Consider the following 21,835-nt stretch of genomic DNA (forward strand, 5'->3'; position numbering starts at 1 on the left):
ATCAAGAACCCTACAGTAAATCCTTTGCAAATGTACCTGCCATTTTACCTTTCATCATCACAGCCAAATTTGTATTTCATTCTCGATCTGCATACGTCGGATGTGCTTACATAGTCTAAAAATTTTATTGACCTACTAACTTCAATAAATACCAACTGATGCCAACAGCTAATCTTTGCTTAAGTTTATGGGCTTTTTTTAAAAAAAAAAAGCTCCCAGACTTGGAGAACATTGCTGTTTGTTAAAGAACACAACTTATTTTGAAGTCTACTTTTTTTGTAGTAAAGCTCTTGAAAGCTGTATAGTAAAGCTCTTAAAAGCTTAAAAGCAAGTCGCAGCTGACTTATGGCAACCCTGTAGGGTTTTCAAGGCCTGAGATGTTTGGAGGTGGATCGCGATTGCCCAACTCCACGTCACAACCGTGGTATTCCTTGGAGGTCTCCCATACAAGTACTAGCCAGGACCGACGTTTCCTCTAAGCTGTGGAGTCTTGTGAGCAAAAATTCTCCTTTGTGAGCTACTGGCATTAAGGTTGTGAGCGAGCGATTTGGCTGCTGCATAAATTAGTTGGCTCCGGAGCCCTCCTTCCTGAGCGGCGACAAAAATCTGTGAGCCGGAGGCTTAAAAAACTGTGAGCTAGCTCACACTAACTCAGCTTAGAGGGAACACTGGCCAGGACTGACTCTGCTTTGCTTCTGAGATCTAGTGAGATCAGGCTATCCTGGGCTATCCAGGTCAGGGTATTAAAAACTATAACCCGGGGGAGGGGGGGAGCAGTTGGTTTTCACACGTAAAATCCCTAGCACCACAGAGGTCATTTCGGGGGGGAACGCGGGGGAATGCAGTTCCCCCGGGTGAGGTATGGGGGGGCGAGGCACATGACGAAGCCCCGCCCCCTGCTTCCGGCCGCCCCGCTTCCAGCCCTCATTCAGCCAGGAGGAGGCAGGGGAAGAGGGAGGGTAAGTTGCTTCCTCCCTGCCTCTCCCCACCCCTGCCTGCCTGGGACCAGGGAGGGCCTTTGCGGGGCTTCCTTGCACTCCTGCCAGCCTTGCAGGTCCACCGCCGAGTCCCTCATGGGGCTCGGCAGTGGAGCTGCAAGGCCAGCGGCGGCGGCCAGTCCCGTTGGGGGCGGGGCGTGTGGCCTTATGACACACTTCCGGTGATGTCAGGGGGTGTGGCATATGCGAATGAGTTATGCTAATGAGTTCCCCTAGCTCTTTTTCTATGAAACGACCCCTGCCTAGCACTTTTGGGACACACACACACTTTAATGAATTCTCATAGTCACTAGTAATGAGGACATCAGCAGGAGGGTGGAGCGGGGAAAATGCCATGCTCATTTTAAATTATCCAGGAAACCCGTCCTATTGGTGATGGAGAGAAGGATAGACACAGCACACTGGGTGGGAATAGAGAGCCCTGGGAAGGGTGGAGAGGGGACCTTTGAGATCACAGACCACGCCGTCCAATGCTGTCAAACGGAGCCCATCCATATAACTCAAGGGGAGCTGTAGAGAACAAAGAGCTTCCCCATTTTCCGTGCTACCTCCCCTGTTCCTCTGCAAAGCCCTGTCCCAGGTTCAGTTTCCGGCAGCGTTCCCTCTAAGCTGAGTGAGTGCGAGCTAGCTCACAGTTTTTGAGCCTCCAGCTCACAGATTTTTGTCTTTAGCTCAGGAAGGGGTGGCTCCGGAGCAAACTAATTTATGCAGTAGCCCAACTCCACGTCACAACCGTGGTATTCCTTGGAGGTCTCCCATGCAAGTACTAGCTAGGACCAACGTTTCCTCTAAGCTGTGGAGTCTTGTGAGCATGATTTTAATGCCCATGATTTTAATGCCGGTAGCTCACAAAGTAGATTGTTTGCTCACAAGACTCCACAGCTTAGTGGGAGCACTGGTTTCCGGGTCACCCAACTCAGGGCTGACTCTTTTTGCATGGTGTGTGTATGCATTGCGTTTGTCCCTTTTAACGCGGACAAAGCAAAGAGCACCACCCTTTATTTTTTAAAAAAAAAAAATTAAAAACAGAAAGAAAGAAAAGGAAAATGGCAGCTTCAGAATACATTGTTACTTTTAAAAAAGTATGCTTGTATTGTGTATCTCCCTCCTGCTGCTATGTCTTCTGTAACTGACAAGATCTGGAAGAAGTTTAATATTTTCATAGATAGTCTTATTATGGATTATCTGTCTTTGCCCTTGATACTAGCTGGCAATTTCAATGTGAGAGTAGGACCAGATGACAAAACCTTTTTTCCAGAGACAGGCCAAGCAGATAGTAACTGATCCAGATTACCCTCTTTTTATTGCAGGAAACCTAAAGACAAGATAAGTAATAAAGCTGGTGAAAAAGCTAATGGTGATGATGGTAGAGAACAAAGGCTTGGTCATTCTGAATCGTCGGGTGGGAGAAGATTCTGCAGGGGATTTTACATATATCAGTACAAGAGGGAAGAGGGTAATAGATTATTTTGTGGTATCAACATCTACGCTAAATTATGCTAGAAGCCTAAGAGTTAAAGATTTTCAAGATAACCATCATCTTCCTCTCTGCCTTGTTATTGAACTATCATGTCAAAGTCGTCTGAAAGATCTCTGCAATTTAGAACTTCTCCAGGATTGGAACATTCTCAAACCTTTAAAGTGGACAGCATCATCCGCAATGTGTTCCGGACAAATAATCAACTCAGAACAGTGCAGGACTTTGTGTGCAAAAATTTTAAGTACCGCATCTACTGATACACAGCTGGAGGGGCTTATGGAATTATGAGAGCTGTTTTTATCTGCTCGTACTAGGCAGCGCGCTATCAACCCAGGCACCTCAACAAAGAGAAACCAATGGTTCGATAAAAAGTGCAAAGATGTCAAACGGATTCTTCAGCAATGCCATAGACATTTCTGTTCAGTGAGTGATTCTGGCACATTGCTAACGCTATTGTGTTTTTTTTTAAAAAAAATAGACATCAATTATCAAAAGGAAGAAACACGAATCTCAAATGAAAGATTGGGAAATGCTAACTGAGGTCTCCAAAAACAACAATACCAGAGACTTCTGGAATTTAGTGTCAGAAAGTTTTGGCAAGCGTGTACCACTGAATTATTGTATATCAGCCAACACTTGGGAAGCCCACTTTTGTGAGATATTTAACACTCAGGCTGCAGATATCAATGAAACGTATGAAGAAGAATCTAGCTTACCAACATGGGCAACTAGTATCATCTGAGGAAGTGCTGATATTGATAAGATGCTTGAAAGAGCATAAAGCTCCAGGGATTGATCTGATAACCAGCTGAAAATATTTAAGAGCAACCCAGAATGGTGGAGCGCTTTGCTAGCCACCTGTATTCTCTAGAACTAATCTGATGGGTAAAATACCTGTGACATGGAAGCATGCTCTCATTATTCCTATATTCAAGAAGGGCGATCGAACGGACCCAAGTAATTATAGGCCAATTAATTTACTACCAGTAGTTAGTAAACTACATACATCATACCTGTATTACAAGTTAACTTATTGGATTTATTCTGAATCAGTGATAAATTTAGAGCAAGCAGGCTTCATACAGGGAGCATCAGCCATAGACCACTGTATCGTTCTATACCACATAGCAGAAGATTATACTTGTGATACTAGAGGGAGGTTGTGTGCTGCCTTTACAGATCTGAAATCTTCAACCAGTGCTCCATAGCTGCACTGGCTCCAGATTGTGGACTGGATCAAATTCAAGGTTCTGGTATTGACCTTTGAAGCCCTTAATGGTCAGGGACCAGCGTTCCTTTGGGGCTGCCTGCCCTGGTATGTCCCCCAAAGAGCACTATGCTTGAGTGACCAAAACCTACTGCTGTTCCCCGGCCCAGAGAGCATCCCTCTGTCCTCAACCAGGGCCAGAGCTTTTTTAGCCCTGGCCTCCCCACCTGGTGGAACAGTCTTCCAGGAGAGATCAGCCAGCAAAAGTGAGCTGTTCCACCAGGCCTATAGTTGAGGGCAGTATGGGGGTCCCAGTTGGTAAGATCCAGGGGTCACTTCCTGCAGGAGCACACAGGAGCAGAGCTCCAGCAGTAAAGAGCCCAGGGGGCAGGCACATGCAACAAGCCCCACCCCCTGCCCCCAGCAGCCCTCAGTCAGAGCAAGAAGCAGTCAGGTAAGTTGCCGAGCCCCCCCCCCGGCCCCCTGGTCCAAAACAAAGACCAAGTTTTATTCAGGTACAAGCTCTCCCTCCTCTGTGAGGACAGATCTGCATGTCCCCCCCCCAATCCAAAACAGTCCAGTGGAGTCTGAGCGGTGGGTGTTGTCTTCTGAACCACTTCCGGTGATGTCAGGGTGTGTGTCATATGCAAATATGTTATGCTAATGAGTTATGCTCTTTTTCTACGAAATGACCCCTGGTAAGATCTAATGGATTGGTCTTCCCCCTTCCCCTTTGTTTCCCCTTGACATTGGCCTTCTTCAGTGGGTTTATGCCATCTTGATTTGATAGAACTGATCATATCAGTTATATATCCAGCTAGTCTTGACTAGGGCCAGCCTTCTCAGCCTTGGCCCCAGCCTGGCGGACCTCTCTGCTGAATGACATCCGTGCCCGGTCTGATCTGTTAAAGTTCTGCAGGGCATGTAAGGCAGAGGTGTTCCACCAGGCTTTTGGTTGAGGCCAGTGACGGTTTCCTACATCTGCCCGGCACCCTCCCCCCCCCTCCAAAAAATCTTAATGCTAGACAGGCCGTCTGTTACTGTTTAAAATGTATGCTGTTTGTTTAATATTGTATGTTTATGATTTTAATTGGTTTTATAACTGTATGGAATTATCTTGTTGTAAACTGCCCTGAGCCCCGCGTAGGTGGAGATGGATGATTGGAAAATCCAACGAAATAAATACATAAATAATATTATATTGCATGATTGAATTATTTGATATTGGAAATTTCAATCGTATATTTATAAATTGATGTTACCTGCTCTGAACCGGTCTTCAGGAGAGTGAGCTATAAATAAATAAATAAGTAAAAAATTGGACTCAATCCCCTAGGACTTGCTTGTGCCCAAAACTTATGAAAACCACAATTGATTGCAAATTGCTATGGCTAATTCGGATGCTATATGATAATCCAACTAGTCAGGTTAGACGCGGGCCAGATGGACAATTTACAAGGATATTTACAATATGTACAATGAGATCTGGTGTTAAGCAGGGATGCCATGAGGGCTCCACTTCTCTTTCATCTATATCTGAATGATTTAGCACCCGCTCTTAAACAAGACAAATTCCATCTGCCAAAACAAAGTTGTAGAAATTCCTATATTACTCTCTGCTGATGATGTAATTTTACTATTGCGGTCTCCTACTGGGCTTTGAAGATAAATATAGTCCTTCTCAAATTATTGTCAGGAGCGTGATCTGGCCATTAACGTTGCCAAGTCAAGGATTTAATTTTTACAAAACAGAGAAGAGACTTGCAGATATAAATGGAGATTAGATGTCAATGAACTGGAGCAGGTCAGATCTTTCAAGTTTCTTGGGATAACCTTTGATGACCACCTACCTTGGAAACCACAATGTAAGGCTGTTATGGCATCAGCACCTTGTTCCGGGGCAGCAATAAAGCCTTTCTTCTGTGGAAAAGGCCAATATCTCCCAGATGCAATTACCATTTTCAATACCAAGGTGATACCTCAAATATTATATGGAGCGGCAGTCTGGATTCATAAAACAGACGAAACCATAGACTGACCGCTAATACCGTTCTTAAATCAGATCTGTGGAATACCGAGGTACATGGCAGGTTAGAACTGGCCCAACATTCCATCAAAGCCAGACCTTGGATCTTGGCTCTGAATATGAGACTTAAAATAATTTTCTTCGAGAATAACAGCTTACTATTTTATATGAAGCACGGTAACTTCTCTAGTGCACGGAAGCAAGCAATAGAAGAAAACTGAATGTCATGCAACACTCAGAAAATGTAATTGCTGCTCTAGGATGGCCTTTAGTTTGTAAAACCATCAAGGAATTAATTATGAAAACAGATGCAGACAGCACCAGATGCAGAGCTAGGAGGGTTTGCTCTTCCCTTTATATGGGGATTCTCCCAAGCTTTACAATTCCAACGTCTCTGTTCAGCTTAACAGTCCCAAAGTATAGAAGAGCAATTATGCTTGCAAGATTGAATGCATTGCCTTCTGCAGTTTCTGAAGGCCGCATACTGGGTACACCTTTCTCAAATAGATATTGTGGCTGTGCCTTGGGTGCTATCGCATTCGTAACGCATACCTTATTTGAATGTCCCTGGTATAATAAGGCGAGACACAGAAATGGATTAAACCTTTGACATTACCAGAGGTCATTTCGGGGGGGATCGCGGGGGATCGCAGTTCCCCCGGGTGAGGTACAGGGGGCGGGGCACATGACGAAGCCCCGCCCCCTGCTTCCGGCCACCCCGCTTCCAGCCCTCATTCAGCCAGGAGGAGGCAGGAGAAGAGGAAGGGTAAGTTGCTTCCTCCCTGCCTCTCCCCACCCCTGTCTGCCTGTGGCCAGGGAGGGCCTTCACGGGGCTTCCTTGCACTCCCGCCGGCCTTGCAGGTCCACCGCCGGGCCCGTCATGGGGCTCGGCACACTGGACATCTTCAGTAGATATTAGTTCCTAAACTATTAGCAGACTCAAAAAGTAGAAAATTTACTCATTTGAGCTAAATTTTTAGTTCAGGCCATGAGAATTTGGGCGACTTAGAAGAAAGCAGCTGTTTTTGCAGTTCATGTATTAACTCTCTCTGGCCTGAATTCTTCCTTTCTTCCTCTCATATTTCCAGTCAAGTTTGATAAACACTGCTTAAGACCTATAGGTCAGAGAAGTAGAGGAAGGAAGGAAGGAAGGAAGGAAGGAAGGAAGGAAGGAAGGACTAGATTCTAGGTGAAATCCCACCACAAATCCATTCGTTGACAGGCACTGCCCTCAGATCTCCAGGAATTTTCATTATTTCCATCACTCAGTACTGGGCATGTCATAGCTCAGAACTGAACCCAATGTGCCAGAATGAATAATACATTGACCAAGACCACTCCTATGTGTGGTGAGGAGAGGAAGCACTTCCTTCCTCAGATCACCTAACATCCCTTTCTTCCTTGTGCACCCATCACCTGTGGACAACCACAAATGTGTCATAGTATTTTTTTTGGGGGGGATATATAGGTGCAAAATTCAAAACATTTAGACACAGATCATACAGTCTGTGTCCCAGATAAAAATACAGGAATCAGCCACACACTCTTGGCCTATGCATATTGCATTTTATGCCTAATTCGTAAACTGTGGCCCCACGGGATGGGCGTGGTGGGAAAACAAGGTTGTACTTACCTTCCATTGTTGTTCATTGTGTGAGAAGTGAAGCCAGCCTCAGGATCGGGCTAGTATTTTTTACTGGCATTTTTCGGTTCTGGTCTATTGGACCCCAAAAAATTTCAGGGTTTCTGAAAATTCCCGGCTCTGAATACCATACCGGTATTTGGATCTGGGATTTTTCGGGAATCCTGGAATTTTTTCATGTCCAAAGACCCGAACCAAAAAATACTGGTAAAAAACCTGCACACCCCTACCCTCATGTTTAGAGACAAACAAGACCTTTATGAGTTTTCCTGGTTCCAGAAGAAACTATGGACATTGTAGACTCTGCTGCTGATGAAATGACTAAGGTAGGCAAGTTGATAGAGTAAGTTTTACTGGTATCTCAGGAGGGTGCCAGGGCCCTAGTAACAGACTCATGGATTTATAGGAGGGGAGATGTCATGACTCAGTGGTTCAGTGGTAGTGCATCTGCTTGGCATGCACATGTCCCAGGTTCAATCCCAGGCATCTCCAGCTAAAAGGATCAGGTAGTAGGTGACATGAACTGATTCAGTACAAAGCAGCTTCGTGTATTCACATGGATCTCATAAAATACCATAAACTACCAGCTCCTGAATTTAATAGTTTTTTTAAAAAGTTAAAGAAGACAGTGAGCTGAAATTAATAAAAATCTAATTGATCTGTCAGTATTCTCAGAGCAGACAAGCCTTTAATAAAACCAAACTGAGAAATAAGGGGTGTGGGGGAGAATGTTAGAGAACTAAATGCATAATCTCATCCAGAAGCTTAGTTTCCTTAAAAGCAAATAACAAAACCCTGCTGGATTTATTGTCAAAAATTGTGCTTCGATGATATAATATCCCAAGATAAGAACGCTCCAAGGGCCAAGCCAGTGAGCAACAAATAAGCCTCTTCACTTGTGATCCGACTATCTGCTTCTCCTGAATTATGTATTTACACTTATGAAAACTCATTTAACATAATTGTATTTATTCTATAGGAACGCTATTTGTATAGCATATATTAACTTTTTTTTTTGAATAAAACGAGTCTTCTAAAACATTATTTCCCCAGTTGATTTGGGCTGTCTGCGGAATGTACAATGTTTGCCAAACAGAATGGGAAAGGATATTCCATACGGTGGGGGGGAGCAGGTAGCATCAGAGGCGGGGCAGATGCGTGAGACGCAGGGCATCCAAGTCCTCTTCCATGAGAGAGGATGGTTCATGCTCACAGGGGCATCCTTCACTGTCCAGACCACACTCACTACTGCCATAGAGCAAGAAGTCTCTGCACTCTGTCACCCAGCAGTGAAGGAGTTGGGAATCAAACCCGGTTCTCAAGATTAGAATCAACCACTCTTAACCACACTGGCTCTCACAAGGCTCCAGAGAGCCATGACCGGTAGCAAGCCTTTGTGGAAGTACATCTCACGGACTGTAGTCAGCCGATAGAGACCTCCCCATATGGCAGGATCTCTGGGCCCTCCCCTCTGTGCCTCCTTGGGCTGACAGCTGCTCAAAGCAGGTCCTTAGATGTCCTAGTACTTCCTGCCCCCCTCATGCCCTTCTTGAAGGCTTACTACCAACATCTGGCCGGTCACACTCAGGCCGTGGGCACACAGTCATTTTGATCGGGTTTCACTGCCGTTCCCTCTCGCATTTAAAATTGCTGATCGGGCGGCCGCATCCGTCTCCCACACCAAAGTGGGCTCACTCGTGCAATCCTCCTGGTTCCCTAGCAAGTCTTTCTACACCTGGAAAATCAAGTACTTTCCGGATATTTGCGCTTTGAATCCCCGATTTTGCCGATCTGGACAGCCATCTCTCGCAATGATCGTGAGTAGGTCATCTGAGCATCCTTCTCGTGATGGGGTTTTTTACAAGCTTCCGTCGTGCACATGAGCAATCCTGCGCTGAATAAATCCAATGCATAAACATTTAAGCGCACATATAGACTCCAGCGCTCAGCTGTACATCACCGATTAATTTTGCTTCCTGTTCCGGGGGGGGGGGGACTTGCAAGAACAAGGGAGTACAGCCAGTCCCAGTGGGAGCGGTGACTCGGCCATGTGTATATGCGCATGCGCAAAGCCATTAAAAAAAAAAAAGCCGTGCCACCCAAGCAGTGGCGTGGCTATCGGAATGGTGCCCGGAGCCTCGTTGCACGATGCAAGTGGTTCAGGGAGGGATGTGTGGTCATCCCAACTCGAAAAAAAAACATTCCTGATCAAATCTACAGTGGCAACAAATCGCAGTAAGCTTGCCGTGTGACCACACCCTCAGAAACAGGATACTACAGAACAAGATGCTCTGATCCAGAAGGAGTCTTACAGTCAAAGACCTGATATGTAGACTACACTGCTTAAATTGATGTTTTAATATCTGATTTCTAGTGCTGGTACACTTTTCAATTGTGGGTTGTTGTTCTTATTATCATTGCTGTAAGCTGCCCTGGGGAAGAAATAAAGGCAGAAAAGCAGTATAGATATTAAACACCAAGTACCCTCACTGTTCCACTTTACCACCGTTGTGAGGCTAAGTATCAGTGGTGTACGTCTTGAAGGGAGCACCAATGTGGCATGTCTAACCAGAGGCAGGCAGTTCATCCCAAGGACTAGCGCAGCACTTCTTCTTTCATTTCCACTCTAGATTTCTATAGTCTCCATTTACAAAGGAGAATGTGCGTTAAGATTGCATAATCTACCAGAGCAGGCAGATGGACCGTGCAGAAGCCTATACAAACTGTTCCTTTGCCATATGGCAACAGGGTGAAGCTCTCATTACCTCCTGACTGCATCATGGACCTTCCACGAACACTCGAAGCAGCCTTAATACTGAGTCAAGCTCTTGGTCTGTCAAGGTCAGAATGGTCTGATCTGGTCGGCAGAGGCTCTCCAGGGTCTCAGGATGAGGTTTTCTGCATCGCCTGGTTTTCATGGGGATGCCAGGGATTGAACCTGGGACCTTCTGTATGCAAAGAGGAGGCCCTACCCCTGAGCCACAGCCACAGCCCCTCCTCTCACCCCCTGCCACCCCAGGATATAGATGGACGGCACACCACTTCCCAGGACAGAAGGTTTAGGGATGCGGAGAGATAGATCAACACGTGTGTGCCAAGTGCCGTCAAGGCGCAGGCCATTTATGGTGACCTCGGAGGGTTTTCAAAGCAAGAGACAAGCAGAGGAGGTTTGCCATTGCCTGCCTCTGCATAGCGACCCTGGACTTCTTGGGGGGGGGGGCCTCCCATCCAAATGCAGACCAGGGCTGATCCTACTTAGCTTCTGAGCTCTGATGAGATTGGGCTAGCCTGGGATATCAAGGGCAGGGCAGATCAAAATAATCCTTGTAATTGTGGGAAAAAATCTCGTTTCTTTCCCATGCACCTCCCACATACTTCCAGAGAGCCAGTTTGGTGTAGTGGTTAAGAGCAAGGATACTAATCTGGGATAACCGGGTTTGATTCCCCACTCTTCCACATGCAAGTGCTGGTGAGACCTTGGGTCAGTCATAAATTCTTTCAGAGCTGTTCTCTCAAGGGCAGTTCTTCAGAGAGCTCTCTCAGCCCCCCCCCCACCTCTCATGGTGTCTGTTGTGGGGAGGGGAAGGGGATCGTAAGCCATTCTGATACTCTTTCGGGTAGTGAAGGGCAGAGCATAAATCCAATCTCCTCCTCTTCCTCCTCCACCGCAATCATAAGGGCTAGAACATTGCCTTCTTTAAAAAAAAAAGTGATGAGGGCTTTTGGTGGAATTCTGTACCTAGTTTAGCTACATTTTTGTCCCATCCATCATCTGAGTAGTTTAGAGCTGGATAACTCCCCACCCTTCCATTTTCATCCTCACCACAACCCACTAAATCAGATGAGGCTGAGTGAGGGGTCGGCCCAAGACCTCCCAGTGAGCTTCACAAGAGAGTGGCAGTTTTCAATCTGGGCCTTCCTGGTCACAGTCCGACACTCTTACCACTGTACCACATTGGCTCTTGTGGCATAAACATGACTGTGCCCTGGAGCCCATAACATTTCCTTGATGGTGAGGAGGAGAAAGATACCTGTGCATGTGGGGAGAGGGAGAGGCTTTGAACAAAGTCCTCCTACAGGCTAAGAATTGGCCCTAAAGCCAAATTCAACTGGCAAGAGCTTCTCATCTGGCCCCCGCACAGTCCTTCATCCCACGGGGTGTGTCGTCAGCATGTCTCTTAGCAGGAACTCATTAGCATAACAGGCCACACCCAACAGCAGACACTCATTAGCATATTAGGCCACACCCTTGACAGCACAGCACATTAGCCTGTTAGGCCGCACCCCCATTTTACCAGAAGTATGGTCATCCAGCCACACCCACCTTTTGCTTCTTATTCTGTTTACTTTGTTGTCAAAACCCAGAGGTTTTTTTTTGTAGCAGGAACTCCTTTGCATGTTAGGCCACACACCCCTATTGTAGCCAATTCTAATGCATTTCTGCTGTTGGGTGTGGCCTATTATGCTAATGAGTTCCTGCTGGGTGTGGCCAACTCAGGAGCCAGCCGGAACTCCGTTCCTGTGCGTTCCTGCCCAAAAATAGCCCTGCTCTTAGCCACCTTCTCCCCCGCAAGCCACTCCTCTCAGGTCAGACTTTGCCCTTTAACGTCCCCCAGGTAAAGAGGACCTAAATGTTGAAGTGCATAAGGGAAGAACTCTGAGTCAGATCTCAGCACATAGCTAATAACTCAAAGCAAGTGGCTGAGGGCCAAACGAGATGTAACACTGGAAGTTCTGTGAACAGAACTCTCAGCATTTAAAAAATCCAACTATTAGGCATTTGGGGGACCTCACTTTGACCAGACCTGCAGTGTGAGTGGTGTTGAGGTTAAGCCCTGCATTGTTTTCCTGCCCTGGAATGGCCCACGGAAGCTGTTTTTTGCCTTCCTGGGAAAATACGAGGGCTGTGTGAGGCAGATACACATATCTGGCCTCAACAGGGCATGATAAATTATGGCAACAGTTCCTTATGGCCAAAATCGCAGATTCAATACAAAGAACACAACAGACAAGCATAGCTCCACATATGAGATTTATTAAAACATGGTCACCGATACTAAATTATATGTCAAGGAAAGAAATACTCCCGGCTGACACCGCACACCACAAGTGGTTACACCTGTGAGATATACTAGGTAATCAGATCTGCTAAGATCAAACTACGCACCCACACTCAAAACAATAATTACAACACTTATCAAAACCAATATACCGAGGGGAACATTTTACCATTTACTAACCAAAGGTAGTACTGTACTGAGTAATGTAAAACAAAATATGTGTTATTTGTATATGTACTTTTCTTATTATAATAATAAAAATATTCATTCAAGAACAGGGCAAATGTTGGGTAGATCAAGGCTGAATTTTCCCCTAACAGAAATTTCCACCCATTCCCACTTCCCACCGTAGACCTTGCTTGTAGAGTTGGCAATCTTCAGGTAGGACCCAGAATTCTACTGGAATTACAACTAAACTCCCGACTACAGAGATCAGTTCCCCTGGAGAAAATGGCTACTTTGGAAGGTGGACCCCATTGAGGCTCCTCCCGTCTGCAAACCCCACCTTCCCCAGGCTCCACCCCCAAACGTCCAGAAGAAATCTCCCAACTCAGACGTGGCAACCCTAGCCCCTAGCGTTACCAACCTCCAGGTGGTGGCTGGAGATCTCCCGTAATTGTAGCTGGCCTCCAGATGACAGGGATCAGTTCCCTTGGAGAAAATGGCTGCTTTGGCAGGTGGATTGTATGGGACTATATGGTGCTGAGGTCCCTGTCCTCCTGAAACCTCACCCTCCCCAGGCTCCACCCCCCAATTTCCAGGTATTTCCAGACCAGTGCTGGCAATCCTGCTACCTCCCCATGTCATTCCTCAGTGTCCCCATCTCCCAGGAGTGGCATTCTCTGGAGATTAGTGGACTGCAGTGGAAGGCAGGAAAGGTTCCTTCTGCTAATGGAATTGTAGTCTGAATCCAACCTATCGGCTTCCCAGGGCCATTTCAGGATGGGAAAGGGTGTGTGGCAAGGCCAAAAGCCTCTTCCCCTTCTGGTCCCGATCTGAACTGGGCCTCTGCTTGACTGACAACTGAATAAGAAAGTGTTAGGTGTTCGGTTCATGGAACATCTAAGTCTAAGGCTCCCAAATCTCGCCAAATCGCAGCGGGGGATCTGCATGTCTTTGCAGAATCCGTGCCGCGGGGACGGCGAGACGCGTTGCACCGCCGTCGCCAGGACATGACGCTACGCGTCGCTCTGGCAACGGGGTTGGAGCCCCGTTGCCACAGCGACGTGTAGCGTCATGTCCTGGCGACGGCTGGTGCAACACATCTCGCAGTCCCCGTGGTCCGGATTTTGCAAAGACACACGATCCCCCGCCGCGATTTGGCAACCCTATCTAAGTCACATGTAGTTTGACTCTGAAATGTATAATAAGGGGAGGCCATTTCTAAGGTGTCTCTGGTTGTTCCTGCTGGGGCAGAAGCCATTAAAGAGCACCTTGTTTCCTGTCTGAAAAGAACCAGTGGGCAGAAACAATATGTCTGGCCCTTCAGCTCTTTCTAAATAGGGTTGCCAACCTCTAGGCAGAGCCTGGAAATCTCCCAGAATTAAAACTGGTTTCCAGATGACAGAGATCAGTTCCCCTGGAGAAAATGGCTGCTTTGGAGGATGAACTCTAAGGCAGCTCCACCCCCAAATCTCCAGGAATTTCCCACTCTGGATTGGGTTGCCAAGTCGTACCTCGTCCTGAAGCAGGGGACTCCCGGGTTGATCCTGGAGCGTGCGCGGGCTGCATCCACGTCACCAGGAAGTGACGCGACCATGCCGGGCATGCTGGGGGTGGGGCCACGACCATCCGAGGGAAAACCATAGAGTTTTCCCTCGGATAACCATGGCCCCACCCCCAGCGTGCCCGGCGTGGTCACGTCACTTCCTGGTGACGTGCACGTTGGGGTGGAGTTTCCCCCCGGGGCCCAATCCGGCGGCGGCAGAGAACAGGCCTCTGGGGCGGGGGTTTCCTCGCCCCCCAGGGGGACTTGGCAAGCCTAACTCTGGAGCTGGCAACCGTACCCCTGAGTTCAAAATACGTTCCGTTAAAGAAATTGGGAGTGGCAGCTCAGAATGAAGAACTTCTGCTGTTTTAGGCAGGAGCAGAGTACAAAGTCAAAATATCAAGGAGGAAAGTAGTGCCAAAGCTTCTGAAAAAATAAAGAGAGAGCTACAGAATTTTTTTTTTTAAAAAAAAAACCACGTCTCTGTGCTTTCAGAGGTTGTGCTATTACACAGCCATGCTAAATTATTAAATGCAGAAGGGGAAAGTGGGGTTTTGGGTTTTTTTTTTAAAACACCGCTGCAATCCCTCTTTGGTACAAATCACTCCCCTAATTGCTACGGCGAGAGCCATTATGCAAAACAGAGTGCAAGGGTGATGAGAGACATGATTCCTTACCTGTATTCCTGGATGAGGATTTAAATACCATTTTAAAGGTTTAGCATCCAATAACAAAAACACTTCTCAGTTAAGCACTCGGCTCAGAAACGCCACCAACTGTCCCTATCGCCACCCCCCATACTTGCTCTCTGTGCCTTAAGCCTGTCAATTAATGACTCATTGCATGAAGACTGAAGGGAAAAGAGCGCAAAGACAAGGAGTGGGGGGAAGAGGCAGAGAGACTGTCGCAAGTTGTTACAGGAAGCAGCCTCCCTCTCCGGAGAGAAGAGGGACTTGTCGACTTCAGAAGGAATCACGGGAAAGAAAATTACCCAGATCCTTCACTGACTCTAGAAGACAGAGTTCCTTTGAAAACAACCAATTCAATATTTGAGCTTTGGCGTGGGCTTTTGAATGTGAAGTGCTGCAGCGTCGTCACATTAAACCACCACTTCTGGGGGGCCGCACCTCGTTTTTGAGCATTTACAGTACAATCCTAAGTACAGTTGTACCTTTCTACGCTTACGGATTTCAAAGGGATTTAGAAGGGTGTACTCCTGCTTAAGAATGCACTGTGAGGGCCCACCAGGCCCTATTAGAATGAGAAGGCGAGCAGACAGAAATTTAACATTACCCTTGCTATGAAAGGAGGGAACTCAGTGTTACAAGCCACACATGGATGCTGCTGAAATTGGCATTCTCCCCATGTTGGATTCTTCCTCCTTTCTCCCCGTGACGAAGTAAAACTTTCCTGCACTGTAACACCAGCACGCTGGGCTTTTGTTTGCCTCCTTGCTCCATACCACTGACTACCCCAGAAAGCGATGGCATCATGACACCAGGTATTATGAGAGAGAGAGAAGCACCATCACAGAGATGCCATTTTCAGCGGCATCCCCGTGTCACAGACGATACATAATTCTGCCCGAGGAGGAGAAAGAAGAGCAAGAGGAGAACTTGGAAAGTTGTAGGCATAAGCTCATCGACACACACTGTGAAGATAAAAGGGGAGAAATTATCAGAACAGATTATTATGAATGTACCTTTCATGGCTTCCTTCTGTGATGTGATACAGGCGATTAGCACCTCCATCGGCACACGCTCTCAGAACAGCTGGAAGGGAAAGGGAGAGGCTGTCATGGAGCGGCCATCGGCAGCTAAACAACAAATTTATTTACTTGGAGATCGTTCCTTGCAGCACAGCACGCCTCTGGGTCTGAACCTCAGCATTATCACCATCGCAACAATTGGGAGGCAGGGGTGGTGTCATTACCGGTGTTATGAAGATGTGAGAAGCCAGCAGCACAGATCAGAGGATCTTCACAAGTTCTCCAAGAGTTTTTGTGGGTATTTACCAGCACCCAAAACCTCCTGTTTGAAGTGTGCTTCCTTGGTCGTGAAGCCTTTTCTCCTTTCTAGTCTCGATTTTCACACGGTCGCTTCCTAACTTTATTAAATTGGGGAGGGGTTGTGGCTCAGTGGCGGGGCATCGCCTTGGCATGCAGAAGGTCCCAGGTTCAATCCCAAGTATCCCCAGGAAAAAAGATCAGGTAGTAGGTGATGCGAAAGGCCTCCTCTTGAGACCTTGGAGAGCTGCTGCCAGTCTGAGTAAACAATACTGACTTTGATGGACCAAGGGTCTGATTCAGCTGTTAGCCAAATTGCCTTGAATTATCAATTAGTCTAGTGGACGTTATGATTGTTAATTGGCAATAGGCAAATTAGGATTCTCACCAATGTATACAGAAGTCCCACCTTTGCTGTACGCACCAGAACAGACACAGAGACTGTATTCAATTAAATATAATGTCTTTTTACTGGGGAATATATATATATCATTCAAACAATACACAACCACACACACATTTATACATATGCTAAGAAATAAAGATAGATACTTAACACAGTTGCTTTAGCAGGGCATTCGTTGATTGGGCAATATTTACCTGTCTTCATTGATTGAGCCGTTCCAATGGAAGAATGGAGGGGTTTATAAATAGGAAATGGGGAACACGTGTTCGGAACCAGCAGAACCACATGGACTCTAGCTGCAGGTCTAGAGTTTAAAGATGGAGGTAGGGTATATGGATAGCAAGCTGGACATAAGAGGGTTAAAGCTTTGATAGGGGTCATGGAGAGGGTAAGAGAGTGATCATGTGGTCGGGCAGCATCTTTTATAATGTGGGGGGGCAGGCTAGGCTGGCCACATCCCCCTGTGACACCTACTGTTAGTCCGTCCCATAAAACACACTATTGGCTGGCTGGAAGAGGGGAGGGGGACTAAGGAGTGGTCAATACTGAGAGCTAGAAACTTAGACTGAGGACTGGCACCTGGATGAAGGATGACTGAATCATCAGGCTAGGGCTATTGTCTCTTGATGGCCCTAGCCGGCTTGCTGATGGGTGAGCAATTAGTTCCTATTCAACCATGAATAGAGTCTCTTGATTAGATTTGTAGGTAGCTGGAAGAGGGGGGAGAGAGGTTGCCTACATGTGCTGGAAGAAACTCCTAATGGTGTCTGGAGTTCTCTGTCCTCATGTTTTTTCCATGGCATGGCGTCTGAGGCTGTGTACAGGCTTATGGAACTGCTTCATCTCACAGCAGGTGAGATGTCTGATGACTCTGGACTAACACTGTGGCAGCAACACTAAAGGAAGGTGTCCCTCTCTCAGGTGTGCAGTCTCAACAGGTATTCCCAGGTCTCCATATTATACAGTCCCTTTGCACAGTTCATATTCCATAAAAACACATTGATAGGCTTGCATGGCAACACAGTATAGCGGTATGTTAAATATCACAAAAATGCTATTACACTTTCTTACCATCAAACCCAGGCTTTTAATATGTGGTTTTATCTTTCCAGCTGTTCTATGATGGCTGCAAAGGGGCAGCCACATTCGCGTGTTATAGCAAAATAAAACAAAAGCGCACTGGCACCTGAAAGACTGACATTGGTTCATTCAATACGAGCTTTTGTAAATCACAGCTCACTTCCCCAGATGTGACATACATCCTATATGTTTCTGGTATGAGGTCTGTTTTGTGGATAGTTTAATGCTGTTTTTATGGCCCTGGTCTGGTTTTAATGGCTTGTTTTTATAGTGATAATTTATTATTTTAAAAGTACACCATATCAAGCAGGACTTTGGAGTGGCAAGTTAAACATTTCCTAAAACGGAGAAGCAAACAAACATACATTTCCTTCACCTGAGATTCTGATCCTAGGCAAATCACTTCAGTTTGGTGCAGTGGTTAAGTGCGCAGACTCTAATCTGGGAGAACCGGGTTTGATTCCCCACTCCTCCACTTGCACCTGGCTGGATGACTTTGGGCAAGCCATAGTTCTGATAAGAGCTGTTCTTGAGAAAGAACAGTTTCTGTCAAGAGATCTCTCAGCCCCCCACCTACCTCACAAGGTGTATGTTGAGGGGAGGGGAAGGGAAAGGGAAAGGAGTTTGTAAGCCGCTCTGAGACACCTTTGGGTAGTGAAGGCTGGGGTATAAATCCAATCTCTTCTTCTTCTTCTTCTTCTTCTTCTTCTTCTTCTTCTTCTTCTTCTTCTTCTTCTTCTTCTTCATTAATTACTTCAGAGGTCCTCAGTGTGGTGCCCCATGGGTTCCATGGTGCCCGCCAGCACCTTTCCTGGTGCCCACCAAATGTTTTCAGGAAGTGGGCGGGACCAGTTGGGTTTTTTGTCCTATACCAGGGGCGGCCAAACTTGCTTAACATAAGAGCCACATAGAATAAACATCAGATGTTTGAGAGCCGCAAGACATGTACATGCATGTTTTTTTAACTGAAAAATATGCAGATTTGCATATTAAATTAAAGAGACAAACGCCTTCTCCGAGCCAAGCCAGCCTGGTGGTGTGGCAGGGCTTGGAGAACACACTTAATTTCAGATGGGGAGGGAGGGGAGAAAGACAGATGGAAAGAAAGCAAATAGATGGGGGAGGGAGAGGTGGAAAGAAAGCACCTTTAACTTTAAATGTGTCCTTCAAGCCCCCCAAGCCCCCACGCCGGCTGGCTTGGCTTGGAGAAGGGATTTAAAGAGACAAATGCTTTCTCCAAGCTAGCCGGCGGGGGAGGAGGGCTTTGAGGACACATTTAAAGTTAAAGATTTCTTTCTTTCTCTGCTCCCCCCCACACACACACCTCAAGCCTACCCAGGGAACGGAACACTGGCTGGAGAAGGGAAGACCGATCGGGAAGGCAAGCCTCCCCTTCGTTTTGCCAGCCGCCCTGCCTGGAGCCACGCAATATGTGTGAAAGAGCCACTCCCGAGGCACAGTTTGGCCACCCCTGCCCTACATGGTTCGTGATAGGCCACTGGATATTCAATTGGCTGAGCAGAGTTTCAACAACGTTCCTTGGGCAGCAGCTGCCACCACAACACAGAGATCTTCACAGTGTGAATGAAGGTAAACTGTGGTAGCCATTTTGTGGCTGGCTCCACCTCCTATGGCACCTAGTTTGTGGTAGCCATTTTGTGGCTCTGCCTGGCATGCTGTGTCAGAATCCCAAAGACGCCCACAGGCTTAGAAAATGTCGGGGACCCCTGAGTTTCTTGCTTAAAATGCCAGTGATTAATCATCACCTTTTCGTCCATCAGTTGACAGCCCTAATAAAAAATCACGAGTGAACCACTGCGGGCCTTCATGCAGGAGTGAAAATTCAGTTCTCAGCCTTCCAGAAAAAGAAACCTTAGCAGCTCAGCAGAAGCATTCCTGACACTTCCTCGCCCTCTTCACCTTGCCCACAATATTGTCAATAAGATTTTCTTGCACTACAGAAGGCTTTCATTTCCACCTCCACCAGAGAGCGAAAAGTAATATTCATCTCTACTTCAAACTTGTTTCAAATAAGCATCGGACCTCGAGATGTTTCATATTAAAACAGAAAGACACACCGGGAGAGCTCTGCACTTATACAGCGCGTCACGTTTTCTTAATATTTTCTGAGATCACTTGGAATATTTCTTATTTCCTGAAAGTGTCAGGAAAAACCACTGTTGCTCATATGAGCCACTCATCCAAGACAGCAGCAATCTGATACTTCAAATTAAAATGGTTGCCTTACGTTAACTGGATTTTCAAGGGCTCTCTGGGAATACTTCAGCAGTTCTGTGCTTGGAAAGTTATTTAGAAAAATCATTCACAAGGCACTGATCACACCGGTATGAGCCAGAGCCCAAAGGCACTCCGGCTGAGCAGTAGTTCATTAACTGCCGGATAAGAAAGGCCTATCAATTAGGCTGCTTTCACATTTCCTCCCCCCGTATGGATGCCAGTATGTCCCACATTTCTGGGAGCTCCCATTGTCCCGTTCCCGACGTCCGGGACCAAGGAAACACGGGAGAATGGCAAGGAGGAGAAGAACCCCCAACCACCGACCTCCGCACCTACTCACCTGGCAGCCCTCGGCCGGCCGGCGCGAATGCGGCCGAAGGAGCACGAAGCAACGGGCGGGCCAGAAGCCAGCGGCGCGGCCCGAGAGGAGCCGCAAGTGCCAGGAGCCCCAAGAAGATCTCAGGGGCCGAAGGGGACGTTCGGGAGCTGCGCGGCGGCGGCGGCGGCGCGGCCAAGGAGCCGCTGAGACCGCCGCCGGCGAACCCATCTGTGAGCGGAGGAACGCCCTGTCGGCGTCCCTCCGTATATAGGGGGCGGGGCTTTCGAGCGGGAAGGAAGGGGCGGCACCGGGTGTACGGCATGAAGAATAAAAGGCCGGCAAGAACGGGGACCAGGGAGGAGGTGATGCGGAGACGATACGAAGGGCTGAGAGAGAGAGCGACGGAAGTATCGTGGCATCAAGACGGAGAGACAAGAGGGGTGCTGTCAACCCCGTCTCCCGTCGGTCTGAGGTCCCGCGCTCGCTGGGGATTCACTTGCCGACCCGCAGGAGCCGCCCCTCCGCCCGGGACGATCCACCGACGCCACGGCCTCTGGGGGCGGAAACCCCCGGGACGAGCACGAGCCCGACACCCATGTCATCAGTTCCATTGGGAGTAAGACTCATGGGCCTCCCAGTGCTTTCCCACTGGAGCCAGTTCAAAGAAAATGTCGATCAAAATCTTTGATCTAGCTCGACTTCCGGTCTGTGGACCAGCGATGGCGGTCGTTCTCCCCGGACCTCGGGGAGCTAGGTCTCGCATTCCACCCCCTTTTGCTGTTAAGTTGCCACAGATTTAGGGTAACCCTATAGGGATTCAAGGCAAGAGATGCACAGAGGTGGTCTGGCATTGCCTGCCTCTGTGTAGCAACCCTGGACTTCCTTGGTGGTCTCCCATCCAAGTACTAACCGGGGCTGACCCTGCTTAGCTTTCATGATCTGATGAGATTGGGCCTCATCTGGCTATCCAAGTCAGGGTTTTCCCTTCTCACCCTTTTAACAGGCTTTAATTCCTTTTCACAATTGAACCAAGGTGTCGCTTCAGACCACAGCCCAGCTGTGAAGGGGGAAGGCTGGGGGAAAGGGCCGTGGTGGTGCAACTGTCATGGCATCTGTGCTTATGCAGAGTGAGTGGCACAGGGAGGCAGGTGTGGGGATGCGATCCCCATTCACTTTCATGCCACCCATTGCTGCTTTCACAGAAGGGGGCACGGGTTGGCACTCCTGTTTGGTAACAGCCTTATAACATTTCATAGCAATGAGCTCAGATCTAGCTGTTCATTAAAAAAAAAAGATATTATAAATATATACATTATTTAGCAATACTATTTGAGCCATAATTCTAAACTTCAAACGTGAGTGGACAAAGGAGATGCAGGAAGAGAAAACAGGAATACAGAAAGTGATCTTATTTAATGCTGTTTCAGAACGACAGAGATAATACTGCATTACGGATAAGGAGCTTATGCTAAAGCTTCCAATGTCTCTGGGACTTCAGCAATGATTCATACATGCACACTTGCTGTCATGATTTCCAGCACTGTGGTGCTGTGTAACATTTCTGGCCCAGGCAGATGTTTACATGAATACACACGTCTCAGATATATCTTGCTCGCCATCTTCTACAGGCATAAGGGGGGGAAAACCAGTTGTGGAGGGAGGGAGG

The 21,835-nt window shown here is 47.4% G+C and overlaps 1 protein-coding gene across 1 annotated transcript in view; it reads right to left on the bottom strand.

Moving 5' to 3' along the window:
• TPK1 (thiamin pyrophosphokinase 1) overlaps nt 1-21,835 on the bottom strand; it is a gene marked incomplete at its 5' end in the record, with an annotated part of 382,875 nt that overhangs the window by 284,749 nt on the left and 76,291 nt on the right. The window contains one exon of the mRNA XM_015411248.1: nt 15,824-15,893. Within this exon, the coding sequence (XP_015266734.1) occupies nt 15,824-15,893 (70 nt within the window). The remainder of the gene's footprint in view (nt 1-15,823; nt 15,894-21,835) is intronic.

This window comes from Gekko japonicus, unplaced genomic scaffold, assembly GCF_001447785.1.
Source record: "Gekko japonicus isolate JY-2015 unplaced genomic scaffold, Gekko_japonicus_V1.1 scaffold1716, whole genome shotgun sequence".
NCBI lineage: Eukaryota > Metazoa > Chordata > Lepidosauria > Squamata > Gekkonidae > Gekko > Gekko japonicus.